This window comes from Apus apus, chromosome 22, assembly GCF_020740795.1.
Source record: "Apus apus isolate bApuApu2 chromosome 22, bApuApu2.pri.cur, whole genome shotgun sequence".
NCBI lineage: Eukaryota > Metazoa > Chordata > Aves > Apodiformes > Apodidae > Apus > Apus apus.
Window position 1 is genome coordinate 6,263,408 of NC_067303.1, and position 23,662 is coordinate 6,287,069.

General features: G+C 59.3%; 3 protein-coding genes across 10 annotated transcripts in view; all 3 read left to right on the plus strand.

Moving 5' to 3' along the window:
• The first annotated feature begins 460 nt into the window (after positions 1-460).
• On the plus strand, positions 461-10,369 carry FXYD6 (FXYD domain containing ion transport regulator 6). 7 transcript variants are annotated; one of them, XM_051638613.1, is made up of 9 exons: positions 6,091-6,243; positions 6,704-6,794; positions 7,072-7,134; positions 7,272-7,325; positions 7,439-7,513; positions 7,635-7,671; positions 7,873-7,922; positions 8,015-8,057; positions 8,595-10,369. In XM_051638613.1, exons 2-8 carry the CDS (start codon positions 6,770-6,772, stop codon positions 8,041-8,043), a joined length of 333 nt encoding a protein of 110 aa, XP_051494573.1. In that variant the 5' UTR covers positions 6,091-6,243; positions 6,704-6,769; the 3' UTR covers positions 8,044-8,057; positions 8,595-10,369. The 7 variants fall into 7 exon arrangements, with proteins under 7 accessions (XP_051494577.1, XP_051494574.1, XP_051494576.1 ...); XM_051638617.1 differs by lacking the exons at positions 6,091-6,243; positions 6,704-6,794 and adding an exon at positions 461-565; XM_051638614.1 differs by lacking the exons at positions 6,091-6,243; positions 6,704-6,794 and adding an exon at positions 962-1,048.
• A 1,132-nt stretch (positions 10,370-11,501) lies between these two features.
• Positions 11,502-13,269, plus strand: FXYD2 (FXYD domain containing ion transport regulator 2). Its single transcript, XM_051638319.1, has 5 exons — positions 11,502-11,558; positions 12,199-12,237; positions 12,353-12,427; positions 13,075-13,108; positions 13,245-13,269. The coding sequence occupies exons 1-5, from the start codon at positions 11,549-11,551 to the stop codon at positions 13,267-13,269; spliced, it is 183 nt and encodes a 60-aa protein (XP_051494279.1). The 5' UTR covers positions 11,502-11,548.
• A 7,185-nt stretch (positions 13,270-20,454) lies between these two features.
• Positions 20,455-23,662, plus strand: part of DSCAML1 (DS cell adhesion molecule like 1) — a 91,014-nt gene continuing 87,806 nt past the window's right edge. Inside the window, exon 1 of one of the 2 annotated variants that reach the window (XM_051638402.1) lies at positions 20,455-20,551. In XM_051638402.1, the coding sequence (XP_051494362.1) occupies positions 20,509-20,551 (43 nt within the window). In that variant the 5' untranslated portion in view covers positions 20,455-20,508. The remainder of the gene's footprint in view (positions 20,552-23,662) is intronic. The other variant, XM_051638403.1, reaches the window with a different exon arrangement.

Consider the following 23,662-nt stretch of genomic DNA (forward strand, 5'->3'; position numbering starts at 1 on the left):
CACTAAAGTGTTTTTTCAAGAAAAAATGGCTCTCCAGGGTGGCAACAGGAGCCAAGCAGACTTGGGTGTGCCAGCCTGTCCTGAAAGGGAGCACAGCCTCATGGCACTCAGCTACAGCCCAGCAGCTGCCCATCTGACGTGGTGCCTGGCCCACGGGGTTGTGTGGGTACCACCAAGCAGCCTTGGTGCTGTGGGTTGTGCTGGACCATCACCCACAGCACCAGTGGGTCCAGCCCTTCTCCTCCTCTCAGCCAGCATTTTGCCATGACTGTCTGAAGTAACTGGTGCTGGTTTCTGACCTGCTCTGGGCAAGACCCAAAGGCTGTTTTCATGACCTAACTGAGCAGTGTGAACTGGGCCACCTGGCATCCCTAGCTGTGTCTTGCTGCTCTGGGAGCCAGTGAGCAGGAGACACTGTTTACCAACTGATCTCTGCATTTTCTGTCTCCCTCAGCAGAGCTCCCCCAGGCTGTTGCTCACTCGCTGTTCCCCAGCTACCTCTGCACGACACGGGGCAGAGTCCAGCCGGGCTCCCCTCTCTGGGAAGAATGTTTCGAATCCTGGGGTAAGTGAGTCCCCTTCTCAGCTGCACCCTGCGTGCGGCGTGTCTTGCTGCCGGGGGTCTCAGAGCCAAGCAGCCTCCCCACCCCTCCGGGCAGCGTGCACAGCCTGGCCCCCGGCTGCAGGGGGGCCTAGGGGCAGAGCTGGGGGGCAGAGCCGGGGGGATACACGGGGTAGAGCTGTCCGGGCACGCCGGGGAGGGTCCCCGGCCCCTGTCTCTATGTCCTAGGGGGTCCCCCCCCGCCTCTCAGCCCATTGCCCAGGGGCCTCCCGTTCCCTTCGAGGGGTCCCAGCGCAAGAACCCCTGGGCTCTGGGGGGCGGCCCCATCCTCGCTCGCCCCCCGCCCCCTCAGCCCGCCCCCTCCCGCCCCCTCCCCTTTGTGCGGAGGCCCCGCTCCGCCCCGCTCCGTTCCGCTCCCAACCGGCACCGCCCGGAGCAGCGGGGCGCGACAGCCCGGCCCGCTCCTGCCCGGCCCGGAGAACTCAGGTGGGTCCGGTCGACGCGGAACCACGGGGGACGGGGAGGGGGCTTCGGGACGGGCTGCCCCAGCCACGGGGGTGCCCGGCTCGGGGGTGCAGCCCGGCCCTGCTGCCGCAGCCCGGTTCTGCCGGGAAAGCCGTCGAGGAGCGGTGCGACCCCCGCCCCGCGGTACCCGGACCGGTGCCCCGGGGCAACCCCCCGCGCCTCGGGCCGCCCGCAGCCCCGGCCCTGGCGGCTGCCATGGCAACGCCGGGTACCATGGTTTCCCTCATCCCACCGTTGCCTGGTTACCAGCCCCCCGTGCTGGGAAGGATGCCCCGGCTGAGCAGCCGCCCCCACCCGAGCCCACCGCGGGCAGCCCTCGGGCACGCCCTGCCTCCCCGGGCTCGGTCGTGCCCGCGATTCGGGGGGAACAGGGACAGAATCCTCCTCTCCAAGTGTTTGACGGCATCCTGGCTTCTGTTGTTAAATATTTTAGTAACACCGTAGCGATACATAAACAGCCGAGTGCTTTATCCCGGGAAGGCGGGAGGATGAGCGTGTCTCTCGGGGTGCGTAATTAGTGCTTCCTGAAGAAACAGCTATTGGAGTCCATGTGGTGGAACTCGGATCTTGCAGGAATATGTCTGTGGGAGGGAAAGTGACAGGTGGTTTGTGTGGATGTGAGTAAGCTTTGCAGCATGAAGGAGCAGCCTCTGCATGGGGGTTAGGACTTGGAGCCGAGCTCTGCACCCGTTTCAGCAAGCCTGAGCTGCTGGCGTGTCCTGGTGGGATGTGCAGTCCCCTCGGGTGGTTTCACTGCTGGTTTGTGAGTCCCTGCCGGTGCAGCAGGAGCGTGGTTCCGAGGTGGAGTGGCAGGGAGAGCACCCGGGAAAGCTGCCAGTGGAAAGTGCAGTGGCTGCAGAGCCAGGCCACCTGTTAGAGCGTGTTCGCGGGCTCGCTGGCTTGTGGAGCCAAGCCTGGGAGGTGTGGGGCTGCCTGCACCTTCCTCTCATCACACTCGTGCTTCACGCTTGCCTTGGAATTCTGGTTGGCTCCCTGAAACTTGTCCGTTGGGGTAACGCATCGAGGAGCGCCCCAGCTTTGCCAGGAGTTTTGGACAACTCCCCAGTGCAGCAAACTGATGTCTGCACGTCTGGTTGTTCCCCTGTGTTTGTTTTTGGGGGTGTTTGTGTGTTTCCGAAGTGTAAAGAGGCCACCGAGCTCCGTGGCTGTCGTGTCACTGCTGGAGCACAGAGAAGACACCGGGCAGCACGGAGCGTCCTGCCGAGGGGCTGTGCCACCCAGCTGTCCCTCCTCACAGCTTGTGGCCACCACGGTGCTGGCAGGGACAACAGCCACGCCTGGTGGGGATGGCTGCTCGTGCTCAGCAGTGCTCCAGAGTGATGGCAGCAGCGGAGAGAATGGAGAAAATGTCTGCTCTCTGATGCTCTGCTGAGCAGGTTGTGGCACCCCAGGACACAGGGAGCTTGAAACAGCTTCTCATACCCTCCTGTTTCAGTCTTTTCTGGTGATCTGGACTTCTCCTGCCACCAGGATCTAGCAGGTAACCTATGCTTCTTACTGCTCCTGTTTGATTCCTGTTGTGCTGGTCCCTGGTCGTGCCCTGTCCAGCTCACAGAGCCCAGGGTTCAGACACCATGCAGAGAGGCTTGGGGAGAGCTGGGTGTGGTGGGAGGCAGTGGCACTGGTCTGGTTTATAGCACCCGGTATCTGTTGAGCAAACAAGGATGGAAGAGGAGCAGCAGCCTCCTGACAGGGCAGGGGTGTTACTGCTTGCCCAGGGCTGGGTTCCCTGCCTGCTCTCCCGACGCCAGCACTGCTGGGCAGCCATTAGCTCTGCAGTGGCAGTGCTGGAGCTTTGCCTCAAATGAAGGGCTGGCCTCGCTCTTCCCTGCCTGCTGCCTCTCCTTGAGTGTCATCGGGGTGGGCCAGGGGCTGTGTGGGAGCCAGATGTGGTTGGGTAGCTGTGGCTGAGGCTCCTCAATGGTTTAGGTCCAGCTGCCCAGGGCTGGGAGAAGCCCTGCAGGGCACAGGTGAGGGCGCAGCACAGGGTGCACACAGGGCGCTACTTCGCCGTGTTCAGCCATCCCCTGTGATCCTGTGTTCTTGCAGCATTGACCCAGTCAGGGCTGGTCCCTGGGGATCTGTGTGTGAGTCTTGTTCAGCAGAAGCAGGGCTGAAGTTGGGGTTCCTAGCGCTACTGGAGAGGATTTCCTTTGAATATCCTCTGCTTTGGGGCCATGCTCCAAACCTGGTCTTCTATCCAGGCAGCCTTTGAATCAGAACCAAATTTGGGAAGCGCCGTCCATGTCAGCGTGGCGAGGGCTGGAAGTCTCTCCTTCCCTCTCATTTAGGAGCACAAGGCACAGCAACAGGCACGTTAACAGCTAGATTGATGGTGACGTGAAATGGCAGAAGAGCACATCTATGCATAGCTGGAAATGCCCATTCACACATGCACACTCTGAAGTGCTCCAGGCAAGTGAGCACTGCTGTCGCAGTCTTGGGGGCCTTGCACAGAAACTAGAGATTTTAACTAGGTCTGATCTTTGGGAGATGCCCTGAGGACTCCGACAGAAGGAGGAGGCTGCCCGACGTTACGCTGTGATGGCTGAGACTCGACAGGGCAGATTTATGCAGAATGATAAAGAGGAAAACGTGACTTTGAGATTCAAAGATTCATTACCAATTCACCTGCCTTGCTCTGGCATGATTTGCCGTGTGGTGGCGAGCAGCACGTCAGTGGGCAGGAGGGACTGAGTCTGCCTGCCTGGATGCTCACTGGTCACACACACGCTCCATGCAGGCACACGGGCTAACCCGACATGCAGAATGGCAAGGAGGGATTATCCAGAAGCAGGAGGCTGAGGGAGAGCTGTGACTGAGCCTTGCATGGAGCAAAGCGTGTTGAGCATCCCAGAGCAGGGCGCGCAGGGGTGAGGGTGGCTGCCCAGGCACCACCTGCACACCCAGGCTGTGGGGCAGCTCAGCCCTGGCTGTCTCTGGACACAAGGTTCTTCCTCTCAGCCTGGTCTCATCCCTGTCCCACCAGAGAGGGTGAGGGAAAGCACTGGCAAGAGCCCCCAGATAGCAAACTCCACGTGCTGCCTTGGTCTGCATTGTTGCATCTGTCCCCTGGGAGCCTCTCTCAAGTGCTTGATGCCTCCTGGCACCTGCTCAGTCACACAGGTAGGGATGGGAGATAAATACTTGGTTTTCCCTCTTAAAACTGCAGATTGGGTTGAGGTAAGGGGGAAGGAGAGCTGGGGTCACTGCAGCCCCACTTCCTGCACTGCTCTGCCTCTCCCTGTATCTAGGCAGACCTTGCCTTTTTAACAGGAAAAAGCCCTGTTTTGGCTCAAGCAGCACACACAGCGTGCTGCCCCTGCCCCAGGGCTGGTGCGGCTGCTCGCTTTGGTGTCTGCAAATTTTGTGTCACCAATGGGGACAAACCAGGGTGGTTTGTGACACCCATGTGGCCGGGCCGGGGCTGCCCTCGCCCGTCGGGCAGCTGGTTTTTTTTTCCTGTGCCAAAGCAGAGCTGGATTCAGCAGGAACAGAGGGCAGGGAGCAGCACCTCCGGTCCGCAGGCGCAGGCAGGGCGGCCGGCAAAACCCTCCGCGGTGTTTGCTCTTCTCAATTTATTTCAGCTTCATGAGAAAGTGGGTGGGCCAGCTTGAAACAACCCCAAAAAAACCTGTGGTGCTTCACAAGGCATATGCTTCCTTGGAGGAGAGCTGGGCTCGTCTGCACTCCAGCATGCCGTGTTTGTTTTTGGAGCAAGGGCACTGCCAATCCCGATGGTTTAACTCCTGTGGAGAGAAGTTGCAGCGTGGAGGAAGCGTGTGAATTTTAGGGATTGAGTTAGAAAAACAAAGAACATATGTGTGCTGTGTGCTTGGCTTGGCGGAGAAGGGATCTCTGCTGAACTGAGAGCGAGAAGCCAGAAGCTGAGCAGAGGAGTGGAAACAACATCTGGGGCTGAGTGGGGCCCCGTGCTGGCCCCCTGCCTGGCAGAGGGGAGAGGGGGAGCAGAGCCTTTTCCGGGTGCTGGGGCTGGGAGGTGTTTGCCTCTGTTCTTGCTGCAAACACTCCGAGCAACATGGCTCCTGTTTTCAGAGCTGCTCTGGGAGCTGTGGCTGCTGGGGAGGGGGTTCCCTTCACCTTGGCTGGGGCAGCGTGGCTCGGGGCTGGGTGGGTATGTTTCCCAGTGAGCAGCTGCTTCAAGAGTAGTCAAATAACGGCAAAAAAACACAGTGAAAATCTGATGAATTATTTGTTCAAAAACAAAGGCATCATTAATATGCTATAAGAGCCAATTAATACTGTTCATCTAGCAATGGTATGTGCTGTATTGCATCTCCTTGTGCACATACAGAACCCTCCCATTGGGTAATGACACTGATTTTCCTCTGGCAGCCTCAGCGGTAAATAGATAAAGGACGCGAAATAAAAACCACAGAAAAATGTGCAGCTAGAAGTTACTATGTCACCAGCTGTTGGGTTCTTTGTAGATGTTTCTAAGACCTGGTAATTATCCAGAATTACGTGCCTCAGTGGAGGAGGGAGCTCGTGGTGGCGCGGGGAGGCAGCGGCACGCGGCAGCTGCGGGAGAGGGAGATGGAGCCCTCCTGCCTTCGGAGGAGACACGTTTACTTCAAAATGACAAGGCATGGAAGAGGGAAGGACGTGAATTATCATGGGATGCTGCTTGTTCTGGTGAATAAATGGGGCTGTGGAAGCGTGCTCCCTGCCCTCGATGGGAGCTGGCTCCCGAAGGCAGCACCAGGGGCTGGTGTGGCAGGACTGGGGGGGACCCTGGTGCCCCGAGGAGCTGCCTCCCCCCATGGCTGGCAGCTGGGTTGGTTGGGATGGAGGTCACATCCAAATCAGGTCAGGCTCTGGAGAGGGTGAATAGCAGCATGCCGGGGACGCGCGTCCCTCAGCCAGCTGAATTCCTGCTCTGTCGAGGGCCCCTCTCTTATCGGCACTAATCCAGCGCAGCAGCTGCAGCACTCGCTGCTATCGGTGTGCTGCAGGGTGCTGATAACCCCCCTCCCTCCTGCGCCAGCACAAGCCCTCTTCATTTTCCCACACCATGTATGGCCACCAGCCCTCTCGTCGGGCGCTTCCTCTTCCCTCGGGAGGAGGAGAAAGGACGTTGGTGCCGGCCCCGCTGTGCTGGGGCCATCTAATAGGTACGTGTGTGTGCTGCGGGGCCCTCCCCTTGCTGAGCAGCACTGCCTGGTGTGGGCCTGGCCTGGCAGCCAGGGTGTCCCAAAAATGGATGCAGCAGCAGCTCAGGGCATGGAGATGTGCAGCCTCTGCCACAGGGTTGTTGCACCCTGGCTGGCATCCCTTGGGAAGGGTCCCTGCTCTGGATGGGTGCCCACCACACCAGGGCAGGGACAGGCTGTGAGGAGGTACCAAGGGGTGCTTGTGGTCTCCTCTTGCTGCTGCTGAAGGTGAGTGTGGAGAGCTGGGGGGGGGCAAGTGTGGCTGTGAGCTCATGTCCCACCAGAGCCACTGGCCTCATTGTAGGAACATGCTGTAATTGCTATGCTAATTGGGACAAATTAAAGTATGCTCTGGGTGAAGGGCATGGTATTGACCTTGATGAAGAGATCACAGCCCTTGTGTTGGCCCCGTTGCCTGCAGCACAACTTTGAGACTGCACCAAGATCTGTGCCAGGAGCAGAGCCAGCGGTGCAGAGGTGGTGGAACATGGACCACAGACCCCTACAAAAAGGTTGTCTGTCCATCTCTCCTGTCTGTCTGCTCAAACGCTTCCCCTTCTTTGTGCTCCTGACCCACCATGTTCCAGTCTGGGCAGCACCAGGTATCACAGCCCCCAGCTGTTTCCTAGGGCCAACCTGGCTCCTTCTCCCAGGGGGGCTGCACAGCCCTGCCTCCCATATGACTTGGGGGGAGGGGGTTGCTTGTAGCCCCCGCCAGGCACCCCAGCCCCATCACCATGCCCTCCATCACCACCTGGGTGCTGAGCCCACCTCTCCCCTCTCTTGCAGCAGCCATGGAGGCAGTGCTGATCTTTCTGTGCTCCCTGCTGGTGCCAGCAGCCCTGGCAGATGGTAGGTGACAAGTGCTTCCTGCAGGCAGGGGTGTGGGAGAGGGCTGCAGGGACCCTGGGGGACAGTCTCTCCTGGTCCAGGGGGGCTGGAGTGAGGCATGGGGCTTGCCTCACACCCTCGTGTGTGCTGCTTTCCAGTGGCCATCCAGGAGAAGGAGAAGGAGAAGGAAGAGGAGGACCCCTTCAACTATGGTGAGCATCACTGTGCATGGGGCCGGGCACACTGGCAGGGGTGTGCCTGCGTGTGGGATGTGCCTGGGTGCTGCCCCCTCGCCTGAACAAGCCCCTTTGTCTCCTCCCCATAGATTACCAGAGCCTGAGGATCGGGGGGCTGGTGTTTGCTGTGGTCCTGTTCACCGTTGGCATTCTCCTTATACTCAGTGAGTGGGGACCAGGCGGGTGCAGGGGCAGTGGGGGCTGCTCCCATGGGGGTTGGCTGTCGGGAAAGGCCGTAGCCCATTCCCACTTTGCCATGCTCATGGAGTTTCTCTTCCCTCGCAGGCAGGAGGTGCAGGTGCAGTTTCAACCAGAAGCCCAGGTGAGTAAGGGGAACATCTCCCTATCTCCCTTGGGAGCTGCTCAGCTCTTCCCAAGCTCCCTCCTGCAGCTGGCAGGGGGGGCTGCATTCCTGGAGCATCCTTTGGGCTGCTCTGGACTGTGCCCCAGTGCTCTTGAGTACCCAACCTCCTGGCACGGGGTGCAGGTCCCACCTCTCACTGGGCACCTCTTCTTCTTGCAGAGCTCCGGGGGATGAGGAGGCTCAGGCTGAGACCCTGATCACCTCGAATGGTAAGGTGGCCTGTGCTGTGCCCTGCCTGCCCTGCAGCTGCTCTCGTGGCTCCGGGCGGGCACTGCCAACCCCCTGGCTCTTCCCTTTGCAGCCACGGGAGCGCAGAAAGCAGAGAACTGAGCAAGAGCCATGTGGTGAGTCCCAGGGCTGAGCAGGAGGGCCAGGCCAGGGTGGGTGGTGGCACCAGGGAAGGGGGGACTGTGCACGGAGGTGACTGCAGGGCCCCCAGTAGACCAGTCTGCTGGAATTGGGCAGCTCTGTACCCCCAGCACAGTGCAGGGGGGAGCACTGGTATGGGCTGTGGCAGTGACCCATCCAGTTCTGGTGAGGTCCTGTGTGTCCTGTGCTTGGCGAGCCCTCCAGGAGAAGGAAGGATCTGCCTGGCTTTTCCCTTGCGTTAAGTTTCCTTTCCTTGTGCTTCTCCACCCCAAAGTGGTTTTGTTTTTAGGACCCCCAAGCAGAGAGAATGCAACTCCCTCAGGGTGTCTTGCTCCTCTCCTGCAGCTGGGGTTCCCCTGAGCTCTCAGGCTGTGGCCCCTATGTTTGGAGAAGGGGGAAGTCTGGAGCCCCTGCTGATGGGAGCAGGGTTTGTGCTGCTGGTGGACGAGCCCACGCAGGGAAAGGCAGCAGTGCTGCTCCCAGCCTGACTCACTGCTCTCCTTCCCACGCAGACCCAGAGACCCGAGGGCAGGTGCTCGGACCGCAGATGCCAGTGGCCTGCGAAGAAACTGAAAAGGCAGCAACAGGTCCCTCTGAGGAGATGCGAAGCTGCTGTGTCTGTGTTACCCTCTGTGCTCCAGCACCAGTTCTCTGTTTACTAACCCGACTAAACTCCGCTCACCGTCCTCTCTGCCTCCGGTGGTGTGTAACCTTGATGTGAGATGATCGTTGCCTCTAGGGCTCGTTGTTGCTGATGTTGTAATAGTGACTTTCTCTTCACCTTTCTCGTGCTGTGCGTGTGATTCAGGCTGTGTACGACCGGCGGGTGCTGACCCCCAAGCCTGGGAATGGGAGCCCTGGGGAAGGGTTGGGGGGCTGCAGGGCAGGGAACCTGCTGCAGCAGAGCCTGGCGTGCCCCAAACCTTCCCCGGGGCTGGAGGCTCCTGGTTCCCCCTGGCTGGCTTTGGGCAGGGCTTGGGGACCATCCTCGTGGTGTTTTGTGGTCTGCCCAGTGTGGCTCTGGGCCACACGTTGCCATTTCAGCAATAATCCTCCCGCACATCCAGGGCAAGCCAGGGGGGTCCCACAGCTCCACTGCCCGAGGTGGTGGCACCTGGCTGAAAGGAGCTCCCCATTCGTGTCCCTGGCTAAAACCATGCTGTGTTGGGATGCTGTCTCCAACATGAGGGAATGCTGTGGTGGCAGAGAAGCCCGTGAAATCCCTCAGCATGGTGACACTGTGAGAGAGGGAGGTGACCCTGCTCTGCCTGCTCATGAGGTGGCCATGGTGGAGAGCAGGTCAAACACAGCTGGGGCTGAAGAGATAAACAGGCTGAAACAGAACCTGCCCTTGCTTGTCTCTGGCATGGAAGGGGCAGAGGTGTTTCCTGCTGGTGCTCCCTGCCCTTCCTGATGCCTTGTCACTCCCTGTGCTGTGGTCTGGGACACGGCCTCGTGTGTCAGTGCTGTGTTTTGTCCCGTGGTGGTTACGTGTTGTCAGCCCCCTGATGCCAACTGTCCCTTTTCCCTGTGGGGTAGCTTGGGGGCTTTGTGCACCTGAGCTTGCACTGCAGTGACGTGCCAGCTCTGGAGGGGCTGAGCCCGGAGGCTTTTGTCACCTCGTGTCTGTTTGTGGGTCGGAGGCAAACCTGTGGGTCTGTCCCCTGCCCCAAGCCCGTGGGCACAAAAAACTGGGGCTGGGGACTGCTGGCTTGGTCGTGGGTACTTGCCAAGGCAGAGCCAGCCTGGGCCACAGTGCAGGATCCCCAGGGCTGCACTGAAATGCCTCAGAGCTCAGGAAGGGGTTCTTGTCCTCCAGGGTGGTTTTCAGAGGGGTTCCTGCCATGCCCCCCGTGCCGCCGTGGGCCTGCCCTGTGTCCCTGTGTGCTTTGCATCCCTTGGTGACCCTGACAAATGTTCTGTCCCATCTGTGGGAGGTACAGGGACTGTGTCTTGGGCACCCTGTCCCCTCTTGTCCTGGTGGCTGTTGTGGAGGGCTCTGCTCCCTCCTGCCTTGGGCTGAGCAGAGCCCACACCAGCCTGGCGCCTCAGCTCCCTGCCTGTCCCCCGTCGCAGTGCCCGTGCTGTCTGTCGTGTGCTGTCGGTGTTAACACGGAACAAAGAAATCCCTGTGGTGTGTAGAAATGGCAAAGTCCTGACTGTTGTAAAATAAACCGAGCTATTGTGTTTCCTTTTAAATGGGCGAGTGTGCTGCTGTGCTGAAGGACCGGCGAGTCCTGCGCTGTGACCTACGGGGGGGAAAGGAATAAAGTGTTGTTTCTATCGGTGCCTGGCAGCCTTGTCTCGGGGGCCGTGGCCTTTCCAGGGCTCGGGGGAAAGGCTGTGGGGAGCAGGACAGGGGCTGAGGGCTCCAAAGCTGTTGGGTGAGCTGGTGGCAGCGTCCCAGCTGTCCCTCGGCGCCGGGCAGTGCCGGCAGCCAGGCTGGGGCAGAGGGGAGCAGAGGCAGCACAGACGGGCTTTGTGCGGGCGGTCTGAGCCCCCTCCCTGCCCCGCTCTGTCCTGCAGCCAGCAGCAGGTTCAACAACAGCCAGAGCTGGTGTGAAAGGGAGCCCGTGGGCACTGAGCCCGGCCCTGCAGCCCCGAGGGAGGCCGGCACAGAGCCCCCTTGTCCCTCGGCGTGTCAGGACCTCGTGTCCCCTTGCTGATGGGGGATGCCGAGCGCTGTGATGGCAGGACAGCCCCACGCACCGCCCCCCGGGGTTGTCTTCACCCCGTGGTGCTGGAGTTGAGCCACTCTGGGCTCCAGGAGTGAGCCCCAGGCATGGCAAGGGCCATGGCTCCCTGGGGACCAGCTTCCCCCAGCCCCCCTGGGGCTGATGGGCTCAGGCGCGTGACTCCCTCTTGCTGATGGTGAGATTAGAGCAAACTGGATGGAACAGCCCTCCTGGCATCTGGCCTGGCTGCCTGGCACAGCATCTCCGGGGGCACAGCATCTCGGTACCCACCCCAGTGCTGCAGGACCCCCTCAGGATAGCTTGGTGCTCAGCTGGGAGGGGCTGACCTGGCCATTCTGGGACTCTGTGTGTCTGGCTGTGGGGATGGGGCACAGCGCCTGCTTCTCTCTAGCAAAAGGCAGGCACAGCCCATCCCTTGGCCCCCCACCTCGGGCTCACCTCGCTGCAGGGGGTGAAGCCCAGTTGGCCTGACGTGGGGAAGGTGAGGGAGGGTGTGTCACCCAACTCCTGGCTGGGACAGGACAGGGACACCTGCAGCCCTGGGGTGCCCAGCCCTCCCTGCCAGCTGGCACGGTGGGTGCCCAGCCTACCCTCCCCTCCTGGGCCTCCTTCCCAAAGGCAGGCGGGAGCCCTGTGCCTCCCCTCGTGACTGCGATAAATATTACACCCAGGCCGTTAATGTTTAATGAGGTTTGTCTCCCAATTAATTTGCTTTCCCGTGGGTGCCCACTCCCAGAGCCAGCCACCCGCCGGACAACAACGCCAGCGCGATGGGTAATGGTAAGGGTGCTGCAGGAGCGGGGTGGGTGGGGGGCACCCTGCTCAGACCCCCCAAAAGGAGCTTCCCAGGGGGGACAGACGCCTTCATGCGGACATCTCCATGGTCCCTCCTGCCAGGCAGGAGCCTGCATGGGCGAGGCTCTTGTGGAGGGTGCAGGGGAGGGGCGGGGATGGATCTCCAGGGCTCCGGTGCATTGGTGCTGGCCGGTGTTTGGCTTCTCAGGGGGATTTCTGCTTCCAAACGGCTCCTGGCAGAAGGACGTGCAGCCAGGTAAGGTGGCTCGAGCCACACACAGCTGTCAGAAGGATGATCCTGGTGGTGTGACAAGGCTGGAGGGGTTGTTGGGTGCTTTGTGCCACGGAGCAGAGTCCTCACTGAGCCTTGTAGGCAGCAGCAGTTCCCGGGCAGACTCCCAGACATCCTGCAAATCCAGCCTGTGAATGCACCGTGAAGTCTCAGCTTCCTGGGGTGAAAAAGAGGAATTCGGGAATGTTTTTACTGGCTCAGCTACATCTAAAGGAAACAGGAGCACCCTTGCTTGCAGCCCTCCTTCCCAGCTCCTTCCCTCCTCACATCCCCATCCCGGTGCCACCACTAGCCCAGGCCCTGGCTGTCACTTGGGTTTCTCCTCTTTTCCAGAGCAAGCTCCCGAGCAGGGGCTGGACAGGTTCAGCTACGGTGAGTGGATGCTGGGCAGTGCAGGGTCTGGGGGCAGCAGGATGGGCAGGGCTGGGGGGCTCCCAGCTGGGGGCTCAGCCCTGGACTGATGCTGGCTTGGCTCACCTCTCCCCAGACTATGAGACCATCCGCCACGGGGGGCTCATCTTTGCTGTTGTGGCTTTCGTCGTTGGGCTCCTCATCATCCTCAGTAAGTGCTTTGGGTGGGCTGGAAGACCCCTCAGTTCTATCGCCTGCACGTGGCCCCTTCTCTGCTCACTGCCCTACTTGCTCCAGACAGGGTGCCAAGGCTGGGGGGCTGCAGACCCTGTCCCACCACACAGGGGGTGGGCATCACCCACAGCTGCAGCTGCCTGGGAAACTTCTATCTAGGCAAGCTCCCAACAGAGCGAGTTGGGAAGGAGACCACATAAACATTTCATGTTTCCCTGCCAGCATCAGGGCTTTGGAGGGAAGGTCACTAATTAAAAATAGCAGAGAAAACTGACATTTCCAGGGTGAGAGCGCAGCTTTCCCAGAGCCCTCAGACCTGGGCAGCTCCTGGAGAGACCTGGTGCTGGGCATGGGGGGCACTCTGCAACCCTGCCCACAGCAGCCCAGGGCAGCCACAGCGTCGCAGCTGCCCCCAGTGACATTGCACAGCAGTTCTGGGGAGAAAGAGAAGAAAACTGCCTGCACTTGCAGTCACAGGGGCAGCTTAAGGAGAAGGACAGATATCTGAGTGGGCTCCCAACCAGCACTGTGTGGTTAGGGCAGCCGTGGGGTCTGGGTGGGATGCAATGTGGGGGGGAGAAGGCTCCAGCCACAAAAAGCCTCAGTTGCTCCTCTTGCCCCCAGGCCAGCGGTTCCACTGCGGAGGGAAGAAGAGGAGGTGGGTATTGCATGGTTTTAAAGCAGGCTCCTCTCTCCTCCCCACGCGAGTCCTGCCAGGTTCCCAGCTCACTGTCCCTCCCGTCTCAGCTGCCCTGCCCAGCATAACACATCCCCCCTTGCTTTTTGCCCCACAGACAAGGCAGTGGAGAGGACCCATAGCTGCCGGTAGGTTGCACCCCACTTGCAGCCAGGCCCCCCATGCTTTGGGGAAGGACCTCGGTGAGCGTTTGCCTCAGGAGTAGAGGAGCTACATCCACGCTGACCTCTCTGGCCATGTAACCCTCCCACTCTGGTTTCAGAGCTGCCATGGAAGCAGAGCTTCATCCCCAGCAGAGGAGTCCTTGCTAATGGCCACCCCTTACCGTGCTCCAGTGGATCCATTACCCTGCCCACCCCAGGCAAGGCCAGAACACAAATTGCCCTCGTGCTTTCCCCTCTTGTTAGATCCCTCAGGAGTTCCTTGGCTAATAAAGTTCAAGCTGAGAGAGGTTAAGCTTTGTGCCCGAGGCATTTGAATCGCCCACTTTCCTGGCCAGGCACCAGTGACTTCTGCCCTGCAGCCATCTTCCATCACAGACCCAGGAAGGCTTTCCACTGACTCCTCCACATGGCCACGGCCAGGAGCAGCTGGTCAGCTCCATCCGGGGTTGTCACCAGGGTCTCTGTGAGGGTGAGCTGTGGGTGCCCAAATCCTGCAGCCCAGGGGTGCATAGCAAGGGGTCCACAGCCCTGCCCCACCATGCACTTGTGGGCACCTGCTGTCTGTGCACGGGCTTCCTTGGAGGCTTCATCCAGGCATCTTCTCAGGCAAGGACGGGGCTGGGATGCTGCGTCCAGCTCTGTGGTTTCTCAGCCTGCCTCAGCTTTGGGTAGATACAGAAACAACCCTTCAAAAATAACCAAAAAGCAACAGAACTCTCTGGCAACCCGGTGGAAAGCGAGGAGGGAGGTTCACTGGTGAGCTGGAGCAACACAGACACCTAGTGACCAGCTGGGCAACCTCCACGGCAGCTTTGCTGGCCCCTGGAGCTCCAGGGGCTGCTTTCCCCTCTAGCCCACAGCCCCCAGCCCCCTCGGCCCCTTCCCCTGCAGGTGTGGGGTGACTTGGTTCACCCTGGGCAGGCAGAGCAGGGGCCATGGCAGAGCCAGATGCCATTGGGAAGGGTCAGTAAGGGCTCCTGCCTGACTCAGGGAGGGTTCTGCTCTGGATCTGAAGCCCCCGCTGGGTGTGCAGCCCCTGGAGTGCTTAAACCTGTGTTGCTCCTGGAAGCCCAACCATCCCAGCACTGATGGAGGAGAAACTGGCTCACCTGGCCCATCTGGGCTTCAGTTGAGGTCAGACATTACAGTAAAATAGGATTAACTGGGGGAAGGTTATTAGACAAAATCCATGCAATTTGTCTAATCTGAGGTGCTTATTTAACACTGTAAGGAGATTACTTTTAAATATAATTTTGCCTTGACACTGACCCACTAATAGAGACTCATGGCAGCTTTGCTCAGTTTGAATAGGGACTGGAGACCTTTTGGCAGGAGGAGAAGAGCTCCTGTTTAACAGCTCAGACAAGCTGGAGGGTTGGTTGGCCGCAGAGCTGGCCCTGCCCACCCCCTGCTCCAGCCCCTGGTCCTCACCAGTGAGGAGTGCAGTGTGGTTGTCCAGTTAAAGAAGGAGCTAAAGGAAGCCAGGAAGGCAGCCAGTGAATGAAAATAAATTAAAATACCCTCTTCCTCAGGCATGCCCTTCAGGGTGCCTGTGCCCCCACAGACAGAGCCCCTGCAGCTCCCAGGGAGGAGATTAAGGGGAGTGAAAAGCCGTGTCTGGCTCCCTGCACAGGGGGATCTCTGTCTCGGCACCAGATGGCATTAATAGCATTATTCTGCAGGGCTTGTGGACACCCACGTGTGCACGCACACCCTGCACAACCTGCACACCCTGGCTGGGGCCCGGGGACTGTGCTGCAGGCTGGGGACCCTGGCAGGGTGTGCAGCAGGGGAGCAGGACATGCTGCTGGAGGTCACGTTTGGAGGCCAGGCCACTGTGGGAGCTAAAAACTGTGAGCAGCCTGGCTGAGTGTCCCCTCCAGGATGGAGCCAGGGAGCCTGGGAACCAGGAGCAGGGGAAAGGGATAAGCAAGTTCAGTGATGTGTAGTGCATGTGCCCTCCCTGCCTCCCTGTGCTGGGGCAGGGGTGCTGCCAGCAGCCCCTGCTCACTGGGCTGGCACATGGGCTTGAGGAGCTTCTGAGGCAGGGCTCTGCTCCTCTTCCTGCCTGCACAGCCCTTTGCCTTGGACACAGAGTCCTGGAGCTGTGGGAGTGGGAAACTGGGAAGGCCAAGGGGAAAAGCCACCATGTATCAGCTTGGCTGCATTTCTCCTGCGGCTGCCTCAGTGAGAGGCTCCTGCTTTCCCAGCGTCTGGATGGGGCAGTAATGACCCCCATTGGAGGATGCCCCATGGGATGAGCCCCCAGCCCCACAGCCCTTTCTCTGTGCCTACAGCTGGGAACTGTGGCCTCAGTGAGGAGGCATTCATCTTCCCCTGTGAATCAGGCAATCTTGGAGGATTTCTCTCACAGTCTCTTGAGCCATTAATCTTCTCCAAGTAAATCTTTTTTCTGTGACACAAAAGGGATTGGGTAAATAATACAGTGGACAACTGGAGCATCCTTTTCCTCTGGGAAAACTGCCAGTTCTGAACCACTTCTGCTTGGCACTGGCCATTCCCTGTCTACTTCACCAATCTCTGGACAGGCAGACAGGTATGAGGGAGAGGGGCTCTGGCCAGCTGTGGCTTGGCCAGCACTTGTGTTTAATCCACAACTGGATGTGAAGAGATGAGGCAGCAAGGCAGGGGCAGCAGCAGCAGCCAGGGCACTCAGCTCACCCAGCCCAGAGCCAGCCCTGCTCCCCCATCTCCACCATGCCAGGGGACGCATGTGGCCTGCGAGCAAACCTGAATGCAAAATGTCTCCTCATTAGTTAATACAGGAGAGCAGCAAATGGTGACTAATGGAGCCAAAGAGGAACACTTGACAATGTGGAGAGATGGGGCCAGGCTGGCGAGGAGCCAGCCACACGCCTCGTTCTCCCTTTGTTCTGCTCCTGCAAAGGCAGCGCATCCATCACCAGCAACATGTCTGCCAAAACAGCAGTGCTCCAGCAGCCTTAAATTATCCTCCCAACCTCAGGAAGTAGCATTTCAGCCCCCGTTTCCATGTTGCACATGCCCTTAGGCAGCAGTTATTAAGAAATAACTGCTTGCACTACGATGGACAGCTGCCCCGGCGCCAGGCCAGGCTCGAGGGCTCGTGGTGCTGAAACACTGCTCAGTGATAGGGGAGAAACTGCCACGAGTGTCGCCCAAGTGTGTTCCTGGGGTCTGGGGAAACCCTGCCCAGCTGCAGGCTGGGATGGTGGAGCCGGCCGGGATGGTGGGAACCAGCCGGGATGGTGCGTGGATGGTGGATCCAGCCCAGCCAGAGCTCTCGCCCGCGCTGAACGCGACACTAGGGGGAAGCAAAAATCCAGCTTCTTGCCTCGGAAGAGTCATCCCCGTTCCCGGAGCATCCCGGCTGCCCGGGGCTGCCCGCGCGGGCAGCAAACCCCGGCGCTGCCCACGGGGTCCCGGGGGACCTGCAGCCCTTCACAAGCCCCTTACGGACACGCAGTGCAAGTGACCCACGGGCTGGAGGGCGATCCCGTTTTGGGGCACGTTGCTCTGCCAGCATCTGCCTGGCCACGGGCTTGCCAGCCCCCCACACTCAGCTACGAGCCCCTCACCACTGCCGGGGCCTTCACCCCCCGTGGCAGCCGCTCTCTCCCCTCCCTCTGCCGCTGGGGAAACTGAGGCACGGAGCGGGGCTGCAGCATGGCCACAGGCAGACGGGGGATCTCTCCCCCCCTCAGGGCCAGCCTCGGGGGTGAGGGGCTCGGGCCCTTAACCCCAGCTGAGGTGAGGAGGGCGGGCCCTTTCCTCCCTCCCACCTCCAGGTGCTGGGCCCAGCTGCAGCTCATTCAATAATTACCCCCGGCCCTTGCCCCGCCCTGGAGGTCTCGCTTCCTGGCTGGAGCTGCTGGTGGGACTGGGCTAGCAGGTCATGCGGTCTCCCCAGCCCTTCGGAGGGGTCAGAGCGGGCCAGTTGGGCTCCCCGGGGAGGTGCTGCGAGGTTAAATCCGTGCCCGCGTGGGAAGTGCTTTGTGGCAATCGGCTGGGGCCGGTAAGTAGCCCGGTGGTGCTAACGGCTGCTTCCTCGGGGGGATTTGCCCCGAGGGGGCGGCTGAGGACATGGAACTGGGGCTGGGAGCGGGTGGGAGGTGCGGGGTGTCCCGGCCGGAGGGTCACCGGGGCAAGGGACGGTCCCTGGGGCCAGGGGTGCTCCCTGCCCCGCTGCTGAGCCTCTGCCGTGGGCTGGGGGGGCTGCTGGGACCCTTCTTCTGGCTGTTTTCCCGCAGGACCCTCTGTGTGCTTGTGTGGAGGGGGGTTTTCTAAGTGTTGGTGTAAGAGCTGCCCTCAGGGGGAGCAGCTGGCTGGCTGCAGGCTGCGTGGGCACAGGGCACCCCTGTAAGGCCCAGAGCTCTGGGACCTGGGGGGTTCTGGTGCTCAGTGTAAATGCTGCCCAGAGCCAGGACAAATGCTGGGGAGAGGGAGGTTAAAGAAGGCTGCCTGGGTTAGAGGGGTGTCCCGTGCTCTTGGGGAGAGGCAGAAACATGTTGTTTGTGTGAAAGACCCTCCTGAAGTGTCTACTGTGGTGAAGGGTCCCTTTTCTTGAAGAGGAAGGACTGCTGGGGCTTAGAATTGCCCATGTGCTGCTGTAATTTGTTATGTGTCTTTTGTTTGTGGTGTTTGGGCCAGGGGGATAATTCCCTGGTACGAGCTTCACCTGTGCAGCTGGGCTTGCTGCTGGCTCTGGCAGTTTGCTTGCTCCGTGTGAGCAGGTTAGTGGCTGCAGAGAGTGTGAGATGTGGTTCTCCCAGTGTGTTAGTTCTGGCCTTGCTCCCTGGGAGACTCTTCTGTGCTGCCAAAGTGCAGGTCAGGGCTGCCCAAATAATTAGTGTGATGATTTTCAGCCCTTCCCGATCCCAGCTGTGTGAAGCACATGACACCATTCCAGCCTGCTGAGGGGATGGATGTTAGCAGGGTAGCAGCTTTCCAGGCTGAGCACTCATGCAAAGGCGATGCACAAATGCCTCCTGTGCATATTCAAATGTGGGAAGGCTGATGTCCCTAAGTGGTGGCTGCTGGGCAGGTTCTGAGTCCCAGGTGTGGGCTCACAGAAGCCAGCTCTGGGAGTGCCTGGCTGCCTGCCTGCTGCTGCCAGCCCCACATGTGTGTCTGACAAATGGCCTGGGCTGAGCAGCAATCCATGGGGGAGCAAAAGGGGCTGTAATGAACAGCACAGACAGCTCAGGGGCTTGCCATGGCTCCCCGAGCATGACCCAGGGCCGGTCATACACCTTGTCAGCCTTTAGTTGTTGTGTCTTCATGTGCTACTTCCCATCTTGCCAGCAGATGTTGTCCTGTTCTGGAGGAAGGAGCTTTGGCAGGGTGAGGTTAGTGCTCTCAGTAGAGGCTGGTTCCCTGAGATAGGGATGCTGAGGGAACTCACTGGAGATGTTGAACAGCTAAGGGAGCTAAAAATGAACCCGTGAGTAGCTTTTACTCCCCCTGCACACGTGCCTCAAATGGAGATGTGTGAAGCTCTGCAGGTGCTGTGCCAGCAAGTGCCCCCCCAACTGCCCCTTTCCCTCCTGCCAGCCCCTGGACCCCCACTTTGTTCACTGCTGGGTGCAGAAGGTTAGAAGCTGCTCCTGAGTCCAGCACTTGCGTGCTGGGTAGCAAAATGCTGTCACACATTTGTGGCTGGAAGGTTCCTGTCAGCAGGCTGGTCCGTGCTGCCATCCTGCAGCAGCTGCTGGGGGGGAAGGGGACAGACCCTGGCGCGTGGCTGGGGGTCCCTCGAGCCTGGGATTTGCTGGTTACCTTGGGCATGGGCCTGAATACCAATTTCCTTGCTCAGTGTCGGCTAACATCTGTACAGAGGCGTAAGTGGTGGTTGAAACGCACCTCGATTCCTAGAGGGGTGCGTGGGCGCTGGGTGTGCATCGGCTGCTGCTTCCCCGCCTCTCGGGACGCCGGTGTCACGGCTGGGGGTGCCAGTGAGCCAGCAGTGCGGGGACGGGGAGGGGGGACACGGCGTGGGAAGGCTGTGTGCTGGGGACACCCACGCACCGTGACAGAGCTGCCGAGGCCGCCTGGGAACCGGCTGGGTAGGGGGTGGTGCCGGAGCTCGGCAGCACGGAGGCAGGGGAAGCACATCCTCGGGGAGGAGGAGGAGGAGGAGGAACAACAGCCGTAGATTTCAACCCATCCTAACCAGTGCCTTTTTAAAAAAATCAGCACGTGATGGTTTGGGTTTGTTTCGTGGTGTGTTGGTTTGTTTTTTTTTTTCCCCTGCTCGTTTTGCTGGAAATCGGAGTGCCTCAATCTTTATTTCTGCTTGTTTTCTAACAAATTGGGATTGGAAAGGCTGTTTGGGAAAGCAAAGAAAACCTGCTATAATGGCTCGAAGAAAAGACGTTCTGAACTGCTCTAATGGTCCAGACAAATTGGTTTTGGTGCAGCTAAGTCTTGGGGAGTAAGATCCTGGGCTTGAATTAAGCGTGAGATAAATACACCCCAAAGTGAAGCATTATCTAGTATTTATTTGTGATTTGCTGGCTAGAGGGATGTACGTGTAATGAAGTCTGCTAGGCCCTGGTCTTGTTCGTGTCCCCTGTCAGGGGAGCAACACAGTCTGGAGTTGTTGGTGTTGTCAAAGCCTGATTTCTGTCTTCAGGCTGCTAAAAAGTGTCCAGGAGGAGGAGAAGCAACAATTAGGTGTCCTGTGGCCAGGACACAGCTTATCCCGGGGACAAGGAGCCTTTCTGCAGGCGAGGTGCAGACTCCAGGGGGATATGGAGATGGAGTGAGCGTTCCTGCCTCCCCGGGCTGGCAGCTCGGCTTTACCGAGTGTGACCGGCACAGCCCGGCTGTCCCTGACCCCCGGGGGGCACCTGCGGACGGCGCGGGTGTTTGCCTAGCTGCGAGCCCACCGGGCTGCGGGAGAGAGCGGTGGGGTGGGCACCCCGGGGAGGAGGAGAGGGGCTGTGGGGAGCGGAGCACCTCGGGCAGGGCAGCCCGGCTCGGTGGGGGCTGCGGGGCGGGGAGTGTGCGGGAGCCCGGCCCACCCTCCCGACGCCACTCGCCGGGAGAAGGGAGGGAGGGAGGAGGAGGAGGAGCGGCTGCGAGCTGGGCTCTGGGCACCTCGGCCGGGCTGGCAGCGCGGCACCCGGGGCACCGCACGGCACCGCACCGCCCGCAATTGCGCCGCAGCCCGGGGCCGCAGCTGCTCTTTATGGCATGTGGCTGGTAACTTTTTTCCTGCTGTACTCTTTGCGGAAAGGTAGGTCGCCCCCGGGGGCGATGGGGGGAGCATCGGGAACCGGGCGGGGGGCGTCGGGCTGTCCCCCGGGAGCGGTGCCCGGCCGGGCGTCCCGGGCTGCCGGCGGCGGGGCTGGGCTGGGCTGGGCTGGCCGCGGGTGCGCTCGTCGGGGGGAGCCGGCTGCGGGGCTCCGGGTGAGCCCCTCGGGAAGGAACCGGCTCTGCGTGAGCCCCTCGGGGGGAGCCAGCTGCGGGGCTCTGGGTGAGATCCCCCCGGACTATCGGCCTCGGCGCTGCGGGGTCTCGGTGCGCCCCGCCGGGAGAGCTGTCTGCGGGTGAGCCTCTCCGGGGGAACCGGCCTCGGGGCTCCGGTTGCACCCCTCGGAGGAGCCGGCCTCGGGGCTCCCAGCTCTCGGTGCGCCGTCCCGGACAGGCGGCTGCGGGGCTCCGGGGGAGCCGCTCTCGGGATTGCGGGGTCTCGGTGCGCCCTCCCGGGGTGCCCGGGGCTCGCCGGGGCTGGGAGCGGAGCGCGGGGCCGGTCCGGAGCCATCCCGCAGCCGCTCTCGGCACAGCCCCGGGGCTGCGGGGGGTGAAGCACCGCACCGAGCATCCTCTGCCCGGGGCCGGCGTCCGGGACCAGGGCTGGAGCGGCACTGCTGAGACCTGCGCTCCGTGTCCCCGCTCCCCGGGACGATTTACAGCCGGAATGGGCTAATCCCATAAAACGGACTAAATCCAGTGATGCTTTAACCGTCGCATCCTTCCCTCCAGGAATGCTGTATTAAGTGTAACCCAGCGGCTTGATATAAATCAGATTGGAGGGGGGGGGGGGGGGAAATAAGTCTGTCAAGGAGACACACATTTAAAGATTAGAGATTAATTTAAAGTTCGAGATTAAGTGAATGCTGCCCAAATGTAGAGAGGTAATACTCTAAACCGAGTCTCTGCTATAGATGCAATTTAAAAAAGAGAGCCAAGGGGCTGCCCTTAACATGGGCAGTTAAATCACAGGGTGTTTGGTACGGTGATCAATCGATGTTACATAAAGGAATTGCCTGTTTCCGATTCTGCGGGAATTTGTGATGATGTTTCTGTAACAAATTAGCTCTTTGCACATGACCCGATCTGCAGATGTGGTGATGGAAGCGCCCACCTTTTGGGAAATTGTCTGCTTGGAGTATGTTAAATGACATTTGCCCTAATTGTCTTTCTGACATTTGAGGACAGTGAGGGGGAAATTTTAGGAAATGAGGAAAGTGAAAGAAAGGGGATGGAGCTGCCTCCTTTCATATGACTTCTGCTGCTGCCTATTACATTACCCATTTATTTGAATGTTAATCCAATGAAAAATATTTACTGAGGCTTAACAGGGCGTCCGGTCTGGTTGTGTGGTGCTGATCAATTATTCCATCAATTATTAATTATGGAATAGCTGCTTTATTCAAGCTGGAGAAAGGCTGCATTTGGGAGTTTTACCCAAAATCGCTATTGTGTTTGGGATCTGCTGAGCTGAATGTGCCAGCATCTGCTTTGCTTACATTTGCATTTTTTACTGTGCTAAAAGGAAAAAAAAAAAAATAACACAACAAACAAAAACACCAAAACCCACACCAAAACTGAAAACAAATAACTCGAGGATGCTACAATTTCTTCCCCCCAATAGTCAAAATAATAAAGAGCTGCACTGGGTTTATCGCTTCTGCATGTTTTCAGCCCCAGCTTCTTGGAAAAGGGATCCCTTCCCACAGAGCTATCTCTTCCGAGAAGAGCAAATTAAAAGCCTCCATTAGCACAACTCCTTGTGGCCTCATTTTCTCTTTTTTTTTCAAGAAATAAAACGTATCTCCAGTGTTGAACAGTCTCAGTGATGGAAAGTGTTAAAGTGAAACGGTTCTAAAGAGAGGACAGCAATACAATGGAAGTTTCATTATAATAATAGGATAAAAAAATGAATTACTTAATGCATGATAAACCTCTCAGATACTTAATATTTCTGGGCATCGAAGCACATCCTTTTAATGTGTTCGTGCCGTGGAACAAGAGCTCCAGTAGAAACTGAAAGCAAATAAACATTTGATCCAGGGGACCACTGAAGTTTAGAAATCCCTCAACGGGCTGTAGCTGCTTCCTTCTCCCCTGCTTAGAAATTAAACAGAAATAGGTGGTTGGCAAGCACAGGAGTGGGGAGTTGAGCAGAAGGACGGTCTGGCGGTGTGAGTGAGAGCAGCCAGGCAGAGGAGGAGGGGAGGCAAGTGGTGTGATGAAGAGCATACTGGTCAAAATTGAGAGGCTTGGAGCTGGGGAAGCATCTCCCTCCTGCGTGGTCTTGCTGGATCTCTCTGCCACCTGATTTATATTGGCATTATCGTTACATTATGTTCCTGGATTGGGTGCAGCGAACTATGCAGCTTGTGTTTTTTAATCTCTCCCCATCTTGGCCCCCCAATGTGGCGCAGCGCTCGTTTGTCTCTGAAATGAAACATGGAAACCTCATTAAACGCACGGAGGAGAAGCCCGCAGTGCTGAGCTGCTCCTCGTGCCCCGTGTTTGTTTATCCTGCGGATCGCCACAATCTCCCGGCGCAAGGAGCCACCGTGGCCACTTGCCCAGAGCCCTTACCTGCACCTGGTGTGGGTGTAGGGCTGCTCCTGCTTTGGGGTGAGAAAATCAGTAGAGGTAGAGGCAGCCCCAATGTTTCCTGGTGCCTTTGCTCTCTGGAGGAACAGGCAGCGCCTCGCGCGGGCGGCAGGTGCTGGGGATGTTCCCGGGGTCGGGGGCTACTTGGGAGCTGGGGGCTCAGCTCTGGGCAGCCCTTCTGTGACAGAGCCCTGCTCCTTGCCCAACTGGCCAGGGTGGGGGGGACGGGGAGCGCTCCATCCCTCTTCCAGGCAGCTGAGCAGCCAGGTGCAAGGATGGAACTGGAAGTGTCTGTTTTTGTGGCAGGAATTCTTCTGACATGGCAGCGCCCGGGTTCTGAGCTGTGCCTTGGATAGCGGGAAGTCATCTCGCACCCAGATAAGCAGACTGGTAATAAATGCGACTTCCGAGGAGGGCACGAAGGAGGAAGGTGTTCAGTTGCTGCAGTCGTTGCTTCGCTGGGAGGCTCATGCAGTGGCAGGTTTGGGTGCAGAGT

Excerpts from the sequence above, each read along its gene's own strand:
- FXYD6 (XM_051638612.1), top strand. The coding sequence starts at position 6,629 with ATGCTCTGGGTGAAGGGCATGGTATTGACCTTGATGAAGAGATCACAG. Across the intron at positions 6,795-7,071 it reads CCACAGACCCCTACAAAAAG|CAGCCATGGAGGCAGTGCTG; the intron begins GTTGTCTGTCCA and ends CCTCTCTTGCAG. Across the intron at positions 7,672-7,872 it reads AGTTTCAACCAGAAGCCCAG|AGCTCCGGGGGATGAGGAGG; the intron begins GTGAGTAAGGGG and ends TTCTTCTTGCAG.
- FXYD2 (XM_051638319.1), top strand. Across the intron at positions 12,238-12,352 it reads GCTGGACAGGTTCAGCTACG|ACTATGAGACCATCCGCCAC; the intron begins GTGAGTGGATGC and ends ACCTCTCCCCAG. Across the intron at positions 13,109-13,244 it reads TGCGGAGGGAAGAAGAGGAG|ACAAGGCAGTGGAGAGGACC; the intron begins GTGGGTATTGCA and ends TTTGCCCCACAG.